The sequence below is a fragment of the Austrofundulus limnaeus genome, unplaced genomic scaffold (genome assembly GCF_001266775.1).
Source record: "Austrofundulus limnaeus strain Quisiro unplaced genomic scaffold, Austrofundulus_limnaeus-1.0 Scaffold612, whole genome shotgun sequence".
In the NCBI taxonomy this organism is placed as follows: domain Eukaryota; kingdom Metazoa; phylum Chordata; class Actinopteri; order Cyprinodontiformes; family Rivulidae; genus Austrofundulus; species Austrofundulus limnaeus.
In genome coordinates, this window is record NW_013953014.1 from 220,511 (window position 1) to 230,291 (window position 9,781).

The 9,781-nt window shown below is 41.2% G+C and overlaps 2 protein-coding genes across 6 annotated transcripts in view; one reads left to right on the top strand and one right to left on the bottom strand.

Annotated features, from left to right (window-relative positions):
- The window catches only part of slc5a11 (solute carrier family 5 member 11), a gene marked incomplete in the record, with an annotated part of 15,470 nt that extends 14,091 nt beyond the window's left edge, over positions 1-1,379 (top strand). The window contains 2 exon segments of the mRNA XM_014027057.1: positions 486-615; positions 690-1,379. Coding sequence (XP_013882511.1) covers positions 486-615; positions 690-910 — 351 coding nt within the window.
- arhgap17b (Rho GTPase activating protein 17b) overlaps positions 1,229-9,781 on the bottom strand; it is a 39,281-nt gene continuing 30,728 nt past the window's right edge. For 2 of the 5 annotated variants that reach the window (XM_014027052.1, XM_014027051.1), the window contains 7 exons: positions 8,736-8,849; positions 7,401-7,492; positions 7,175-7,310; positions 5,554-5,844; positions 4,853-4,974; positions 4,316-4,720; positions 1,229-2,245 (listed from right to left, as the gene is read on the bottom strand). In XM_014027052.1, coding sequence (XP_013882506.1) covers positions 2,106-2,245; positions 4,316-4,720; positions 4,853-4,974; positions 5,554-5,844; positions 7,175-7,310; positions 7,401-7,492; positions 8,736-8,849 — 1,300 coding nt within the window. In that variant the 3' untranslated portion in view covers positions 1,229-2,105. Of the gene's footprint in view, positions 2,246-3,350; positions 3,403-4,315; positions 4,721-4,852; positions 4,975-5,553; positions 5,845-7,174; positions 7,311-7,400; positions 7,493-8,735; positions 8,850-9,781 lie in introns of all 5 variants that reach the window. The other 3 variants (XM_014027053.1, XM_014027055.1, XM_014027056.1) reach the window with 3 other exon arrangements.

Below are 9,781 nucleotides of genomic sequence, written 5' to 3' on the forward strand. Positions count from 1 at the left end.
CACACACACACACCTTTTTTTCCCAACAGTAACAAATATCTTACATTTTTTATTAGGATGTATTAAGCAACATACCTACATTTCTCAATTTTCCAAGAGTAAAATTTACTACGCGATTCAACAAACACAGCCGTAATGTGACGAGAGCAGACCCTGCATGTCATTTTTATCAGTTATATTTAAACGTACATATGACATCATATTGTTTTAAATCAGGTCAAAGTTCCCTAATGACAAGAGAGTTGCAGCTGTGTGCTTAACCAGTTTATTTCTAATGTGTCGGAGCAAATGATGTCATTTTATTTTKGGGGGGGGGGGGGGTGTATATGGACTATAACCTAAATTATTGTGTGGGTCATAACCCCGTTAACCCCCCCGCAAATCACGCCCATGGTAAAAACACAACTGAGTTTACAAACGTAGTCCTAACACCTGATTCTTCAAGAAATGCAAGATGTTTTGTCCATTCTTGTCTTTTGGAACAGATAAGTCGTCTGACGTGGTTCACCAGGTTCGACCCTGTGGAGCCTAAAGATCAGGTGTTCTCAGTGGAGCAGGGCGTGGAGAGAAGAAGACCTGGAAGCGTCAATGGACAAGCACGCCATCACAGAACAGGTGCGCCTCTGCAAACCGTTTACCCCCGTTGATCATTAGCAGATGAACGTTGATGTTCTCCTTCAATTCTGCAGACTCATCCGTTTCCAGCACCCGAACCCAGTCCAGGTTCATGTCCGTCCTCTACTGGCTGTGTGGGATGGAGCGACAGAGGGAAGGAGATGTTAGTCCTGCGCCTGCACCTGAGTCRACCATCTGTACTCTGGAGGAGAAGCCGCATCTACGCCTCATCGTAAACATAAACCTCATCATCTGCCTCTCTGTAACGGTCTTCATCATCGGCTACTGGGCCTGAAAGGCAGCGTTCTGTATGGACAACTGGGCTGGTTGAAAARTTTTGTACAGACTTTTGGTTTATTGTCCTCTTTGTTGCTTAAATCTAAGTTTTGTTTTTTAAACTACATAGTTGCCATTTTTATTTGCAGTCTTGTATGTAATTAGGTCTTCAACTTGTGTTTTGATTTGATATACTTGTTTTTATGACAATAAATATTCTGGTCAGTTAATACATTCAGAAATGAAAATTTGACAATCTGCTAAAATTGGGAATTTTTTTTTCTAAAGATCCAGCATTAAAAAAAAATCTGAGAATTAAGAAAGGGAAGTTTGCAGAGAGACTCAAAAGTTGATTTTATTTGGTCATAATTGATGCAATCAGTTACAGGGGAAAAAAACAGCCCTCTACAAAAACAAATCTAGTCCTTGAGCATCAAATACTATGTTCAGTTCTTGGATCAGCTCAGTGGACATCAAATAAAAGCAAATAAAAAAATTAAAACAATCAAAACCCCTCCCCCTGGATTAAAAATATAAATCGCATTGAAACTGCAGTGTACAAGCTGTGAGGTCATCAATGGAGGAAAACTGCAGGTTTTTATATATATTGCACTCTTGTCAAAGTTTTTGGTCATTAGCAAAATTAAGATGTGCTTTAAAAAAAGCTCTGAATCTGAACTCAAGTTTCTTTGGTCCTTTGTTTGWTCTGCACAGTTTGACAGCTCAGAATGTCACATTTCGTCAGCTGTAAATGATAAAACTGGAAAATATTGAGGATAAATAAAACTTTCACACATCTGTGCTGCAGCAGATCTAAATTAAAAGGCTCTTTGTGGTTAAAAACATTGGTTTAAAAACAGATTTCCATCATTGAATGCTTTTGGTATAAAAACGCAGGAACCAACMGAAGAGGGCGAAAATTTTCCAGCAATCTTAAAAGTTCAGCTGAGGTCCGTTTAGCCTCGTGCACTCAGGCTCTGCAGTCCAAGCTTTAAATACCCAGCAGTGCTTGAAAAAAACACAGAGCGATGCCTCGTGTGGAAGGTGGTGGCTGAAACCGTCGCTTTAAAAACAGCTTCTGTTTCGAGTCTATATAGCAAATACAAAAAAAGGAAGGCTTTTTTTTTTGTTCCAGAGAACAAACAGGAAGCTCGTTGGTTACCTGTTTCATATCTGATACCAAACAATAAAGGCTGGACAGACGAAGCCTTTTCTTACAGAGATGTGTATTCTGTCGAGAAATGAAGCACTGGGGGCGGGACGGGCTCATGACCAGCAGAGCCCCTTTCCTGTTGATCCTCGATCACCTGAGGGATGAAAGCTTTTCCAATCCCCTTTAGAACCAGGCCTCCATCTGTGCGGGACAGTCAGAGAGAACAGTCACAAAACAAATCAACAATAACCGTCAATAAAAAAAGGAAAACACACTGCAAAATAATTTTTAAAGGGGCAATATCATGTCAAACTTTTGAGTTTTATATCATGTTATAATGTTATACTCTCGTAAAAAAACATGCTCAAAGCCTTGCTTTGACTCATTCATGCATGTTTGAGAAATCCTGCAGCGTTTTAGGAAACCATGACAGGTGGGGACCAGAAACGTCTTTGGGGATCAGAAACGCCTCTGGGGCGTGTCTTTAAGCCGAACTTCCTCATGGCAGAGTGTCCCCATCCCCCTACCCTCCCCACACACCCCGCCCATGACTCCTGCAGGCTCTCGGGTGAAACTGAAAGTGAAACTGTCTGCAGAGCTTTTAATACTTCTCACTCAGTGAAGCTCTTTTCAGATTAAAAATACCTTTGAGGAWATGTATTGTCAGATGCTAAGTAAACTGSATCATGGCACCCCCCTCCCCCACTGAAATGGGCGGGACAGAAGCGGAAGGTGGTTCTTCAAGAGACAGAGGCCAGTTTCAAGGCATTTAGAAGAGGAAGTGATGAGAAGATAAGTTTATTTTCTATTTAAACATAAAACAGTATTTTAATGACAACTAAAGGTGACATAGATACTTTATTATGGTATAGTATTTAAATATAAGCCTGAGAAACATAATATTGCCCCTTTAAAATACACATGCCACCATTATAAGACACCAAGGACTGCTCTCAGTCTAATGAAAACTGCTGAACAACTTCAAATAATTATTTTTTTTAGGTTATTTGGGAGTTTCCTTGGTGTGTTAATCTGAAAATGAAAAATTTTCTGCACAGATCTGTGCAAGAGAATGCACACATAAAAAAATAAAATAAATCAAAGCACACAARCACACTTGGGTTAAAGTAGAAGCGTTAGTTTTCACAGCAACCAAAAGCCAGTCTGAACACTAAAAACCAAGCAGGACAAAAACATGCATATAGATACTATGCTTGTGTGCAAGATAACACTACAACAAGCACTACCTGTTTTTCTCACACAGACAAAAAAAAAAAAAAACCAGCGGAGCCAGCAGCAGCCTTACCATTACCTGCCGTGCAAAGCTCATCTTACAGGCAGGCCGGCAGCTCAGACATCTGTAACATTTACACATTTCCTGTCACGCTTCACATCACCACAGTTCCACACAAATCCAGACAGTGAAACCAGAACACCCGAGGTCTAAATTAATACAGAGATCCCCTCAGAGGAAGCTAAGGACTGTGTCAGCAGACGAGCAGGAAAAGTCCTTTCAGTCGATAAYATGCCTTTGCAAAGAACTGAAACACAACCGGAGACGACGGTTTCTTCACTGGAGCTTCAACTGAAAAATACTTTGATGAAAAATGCTTTCAAAATCCTAATTGTATACTCAGTAAATATGCTTTAAGCATTTGCAGAATTCCAACTTTAAGTTACGAATGCTGATTCAGCATTCACATGTTTTTTTTTTCATGTTCATAGTTTCTGCACTGTTTTTGTTTTTCAAACTACTTCCACGTACTTTGCTCTATTTTATCCGTTCATACATCAAATTTTTCACCTCAGTCACGATTAGTGTGCTGCGACTTGTTTTTTGTGTGATTTTTTTCAAAATATTTACCCATAAAAAGGAACAGTTCTTTTATATCATTTTACAAACTTTATAATTAAAAACCAGCTTTAGCCATCTGGCTCCATTTCTTCTTATGCTCCTAATATCTTTTGTTTTACAACTTTTAGTCTTTATTTACAAATTTTAAATACCGGTTTTGTTAAGTTAGCTTTAGCATTTGTTCAGTTCTGCAGCTTTTTTGCTGCCTTTAGCTCCGTTTTGCTAATTTTAGCCATTGTTCTGCTCTTCTCTCCTCGTTCACGCCTGTATTTTCACAGGTATATCTAGTAAATTACTAAAATTGTTTGCTAAAGACATTCACAGTGAATATTAGGAAATATATTCCACTGCAGTTTTGTTTACTACTATTTATTCAATCAATGCTGTGCAACAAAGCTGTGCAAAGACTGGATTACCTGTTATAATCTTCGATGCCGAGCTGCAGATGCCGTTATCRTCGCTCGCTGCAGGCTTCTGCGGTGGAGGCATGCTGGGCCGCGCCCGGGGCTTCGGAGCGGGCCTGGGGCGCGGCAGCGACCCGGAGGGGTAGGAGGGGATCGAGCTGGAGTGCGACCTGTCGTGAGTCGGAGTGCCCGGAGGGGTGGGAGTGCTGGGGGGTGACGGCTCCGGCTCTCCCTGAGCCTGGTGGGCTTGAGGCGGCTGCGGCGGCGGGTGGCTCGGGGCTTGAATGATCTCTTTGCTGGAGTGACGGCGAGGTATGACGGGTGGGTTGCTCGGTGAGCCGGGCGCCAGGGAGTTGGTGGACTGAGAGGCGAAGGGGCTGGGCTGTTTGGGGGGAGCTGGTGCATGCTTCTTGGTACCTTTAGAGCAGAATATAACGTCATGTTTCAGGAGTTCTGTGTGAAAGTTATGAATAAATATCTTACCTGTTGCAGATGAAGATTCAAAGCTCTATCTACAGCAGGTAAGATATTAATGCACACTTTTCCTACCTCTGCGGACCATATGTGGACTTGGTCCTCGTGACCCACCCTGAGAGGGTTGGGTTCCGGGAGTGAGATGAGTTAAACCATTCCTCTGTGGAGGGGGGGTGGACGTGTGCTCCCGGGCCGGGCTGTGGGAATACAACAGACCAAAACGTTCAACCACCACAGTGACTTGTTCTCCACGTTTAWTGAAGAGCTGCACAGATGCAAAAACACATGCAGAATTGAATAAAACCAATATTTATCTACAAATACTATTTCAACTCTAAGCTCAGATCAAGAAGAACTCAGAAAAAAAAAGAAACAAGTTTAGGGAATAAGATGCAAGTATGTGAAACTGTTTCAGTAAAGTGATGCATGCAAAATCAAAAAAAGCCTCCTAAGCAGTCACACACCCAGTGAAGCGTGCTGATAAGCAGGAAGGAGGAACCAAAAGAACATTTTCAGAAATAGACGGAGCTCCGTTCATTGTCACAAACAAAAGAAAAAAAAAAGAGCTGCAGGACGAGTGTTTCATTCCATTTATTAGTGAAGCCAAATTAAAGGTGGACACCGACGAGATTGTTATTCTCAAGCTTCAGATTTGTATATTAAATTTACAGTTACCGATCAAACACAAACATAAAAAATGTGGGCGGGGCTCCGGATCGGTTGATTGGCTGCAAGCAGACGGTGGATTACTGTCGCGACCYCGGCTCGCTCATTACCTGCTCTCCTCTGCGCCGAGCTGCGTTACAACATGAGGCTGCGCTGTGGCTGCCTGGACCCCACCCCCCTGAACATCCCCACCGCCAGCACCAGCGCCAGTACCGGCACTGCTCGGACCAGGCTCTGCAGCCTGGGACAGAACTGGGGGCTGCGGCTCAGGCTGCTGGGAAGGACCCCCGCTTTCCAGAGAGGCCAGCGTGGGTTGGAAGGTGGGCGAGGTTAGTTGTGCCTGCTTTCTATTTACGGTGCCAGCTCTGCGTGGGGTGGGCTCCGGATGTTTGTTAACAGGGCTATGAAGGAGGGGGGAGGAGAGGGGAGAGAGTTCAGGAGGGCAAACCATTAAACTGGAAAAGAGGGCGAGAGACGAGGCGAGACATAGAGAGAGGAGGAGAGAGAAGTCATGTCCTGACTTCAGTGAAACCAGCCCAGAAAGAAGAACCCAAAGAGGACATAAAACCACAAAAGTAGCTGCGTTTCCATTGACCATGAAAATGCGCAAATTAGAATTTYGAAAATAAATTTGCTCAATGGAAACATGTCAATTTCGAAAAAAATTATGTTTTTCGACAAAATGTTTTTGCGCTAGGATGAGGTGGTTTTTCAGCCGTATCGAAACTGGTGTTTTTCGCAAAACTGCAATGGAAACACCTTTTTTTGCATCACGGGAGTCACGTGATCAACAACCGGCTGTTTCTATTGGCGAAACAGACGACGACGAAGATAACAGGAAGTAGAAGTAGTAGTAATATCACAGAAGCAGTATAAAATAGTAAACTCACCGACTACAATTTCCCAAAAACATAGCATATGTAGCCGCTCCCAAGTATGAGGAGCTTGTCGCTGGTAAGCCTCGATAAAAGACGGCGACGTCTTCTCTGATGATGAGCGCTAGTGTCGTGGGAGCAATATGCTATGTGTTTACATCCATCGCCGCCATGTTTGTAATGACTTATCGCGAGGAAGCGTATTCACGCGTGACTTTAATAGCATTTCTTACTTCATGGAAACACTGCAGTTGCGAAACTCAGTTTTTTTCGACATTTACAGAATATCGACAAAGTTTTGYRCACATTTGCAATGGAAACGCAGCTACAGTTACCCTCGAGACAGAAAAAAACAACAAACTTTGGACTGCAGCGCCTCGCCAGATAAACACAATGCAACACAGGAAGCCCAGACAAAAACATAAAACCAGTGTCCTACAGAGAAACCTAGGCTTTAATTGGAAATTTGAAAAGATAAACACAAGAGTACACAACACAAGAAAATAACAGTATTGAAAGTGGTTTTGTTAAGTTACCCTGAAAGAGAAATATTATTTCAYAGAGTACAACACCGGCCATACGTAAACCGTCATTTAGCTTGTAATAAAAACACCCAAACAGAAATGTAGTGCACAAAAAAAMCATTCCTTTTTCTCAAACAAGTGACACCAAACGGTTAAACTAGAGCGCAGCTTTGAAGTCTGGACCGGGCAGATCTTCAGTGGGTGTTTCAGTGACCGTGATGGACTCGTCGGCCACTACATAAAGGGCCGACACCGCCGGGCCCCGYGTCTCCTGCCTGCCCAGTGTCTTGGGTCGGACCAGGCTGAGGCTGAGGTTGGGACGAGACAGGTACCTGTCTTTACGAGGGGCGAGACTGTCCCCGTCCTGCCCCATGCTGCCGGGGCGTTTCCTGTCCAGGTTGGGTTCTAGGTCGGGGGTCGGCGGATGGCTGGGCATGGAAAACATGCCCGAAACGTTGAAGTCCACCTCTGGGGGGAAGAGGAGATGAGWAAGTTAGCTGGCACACTGATCTCCTGCATATTTGTCTTCTTCCTCAATTTCACAGGAAGACGTTTTACCGCCGGGGAAGAACCAATCAGCATGTTGGATAATGGGTTCAATGATGGCCACCACGTGAACAGATGTAGCTGCAGCCATCTCTGCAAGTGTCCTATGTAGAACCAGAGTAATACAGTCAGTATTTACATATACAGTATATTTATATACATTACAATAATTATTCAGTCTGTGTACTTTGGGTTTAGAACAAAGGTTGGCAGCCTTTAAAGCCAAAACATCTATTATTACCCCATTTCTAAAATGGGTCAACTGGTGGCCCGTGGGCAGTTTCCAGCTCACTGGAGGGCCCTTTGCGGTCAACAAACTGGTAACTTGAAATAAATTTAGCAGTGTACAAAACTCCATAAATTGTTGTTTGTTACATTATAGAATTTAAACCCTATAATAAATTGCTGACATTTCCCGTATCAAACAGATTTTACTGCCAACATTTTTTTTCCAAAGTAACAAAATGTTCTCAGAGGAAAAGAATAAGTATTTTATGGAAAATAAAAAATATCTTATTCATGTACAGAAAAGAAAAACAAGCATTTTTGTTGCTTATTTTCACTACGTAGGCCTTTGTGAGTCCTATTATATTAAATATTACCAGCTAACTTTGAAATAATAAATGCTACAGAGCGCTACTGTTCTTCTACTGTAARGTGACCATAAACAGGACAGATTTTGGAAATTTAATTGTGGCATATTACTTTTGATTTACTTTTACTTTGTTTTTATCAAAGGTAAGCTTATATTTCCGGTTCTTACTGTTATCAAAGTTCCTTTTTAATAGAACATCTTTTCAGGTTACAATCTGTGATGGAGACTAACATATGTACTGCAAGAATGACTGAGTCAATATGTTTCACTTTTTATATTATTAGTAGAATCATTTTTTCCCCTGACATTTAAATTGCTTATTTGCAAATGATTGGACAAGAAAACTGCTAAAACTGGCCTTTGCTTTGGTGGTCATGTAGATCAGTACTATTCATTATTATATAGGGGCGGCTGTGGTGTAGTGGTAGAGCAGCCAGCTTGGGACCCGAAAGTCTTAGGTTCGACTCCCTGCCATACCCACATGTCATGGTGTCCTTGAGCAAGACACCTAATCCTAACTGCTCCCCGGGCGCCTCACATGGCTGCCCGCTGCTCCACTTGGGTGTGGATGGGTCAAATGCAGAGCACAAATTTTGTCATTGTGTGGAAACATACACTGATGACAAATAAAGCACCTTTACCTTACTTTATTATATTATTTTTGCTCAAAGCTACAAAGAGCCACATGAGGCCTCAGCGCTGCAGGTTACAGACCTCTGATCTCATACAATAAGTGTAAAAACTGTTCTCACCCTTCAGTCTTTGCCCAGAGCAGGTTGGGCCCGAGGACGATGGCGATGTTGCTGGGAGTCATTTTATTCACCTCACTTTCCTGAGCCAGTTTAGCCAAGAACTTCACCAAATACCTGCAAATAAAAATAATAATAATAAAATCAATTTACACACATAAGTCTAAAAAATTGATTTGTTTTATAAACTAAGTAGACACTTTCAGGTCCAAGATTCAAGTGTTAAAAAATTCAAGAATGTGACATTTAGGTGTGAACTTTGGTTATATAAAAATAAAAATATCTGCAACGGAGTCTATCAAACAAACAATTTACTGTTTATCTACATCAAATATTTTAATGGTTTCTGATTGCAGACAAAAGGCTTAAAAATAAAGGATCAGATGAGTTTTTTTTAGTTGGTTGCAATCTGCACAATCGCCACATGATGTCACAAATCATGACACAGGCTTGAATCAAGGTTTGTTAAGATTTTGGTGTGTTTTAACAAATTTTATCTATATTAGACTTGCATACAAGAAAGATTTCCATTTTAAAGTTCCCCTTTTCTTTTGCAATCTTGTCACTTTTCTCTTGCAACGCTAGTCTGATTCTGACACGTGACCAAATAATGAATTCAAAAAAGGTCAACTCTTTTTTTATATATGGGTCATTTATTTGTTTTAAGAGTATTTGTTTTTTGAAGACTCAAACTTTGATCTATTGATTTACTATTATTACTGATACCATAAAAATGGTTTAATAGTTAAACCATTGAGTGCCAGCCTGTCTGTGGTTGTGAAAATTAAAAGTTATAGGTTGATTTCTATCAGACATTAAAACTTTTAGTTTTATTAAATGTTTKAAACGTTCAAATCTGCTGTATCAAGTGGACTAATAAAAGTAAGAAAAAAAAGAGGAAGAAATAAAACGTTTCACACGTTTGGTTCTCCTAATGTTATTTTTACATCTACATATATAACGGGTAAAATAAGTATTGAACACGTCACCATTTTTCTCAGTAAATATATTACTAGAGGTGCTAATGACATGAAATTTTCACCAGATGT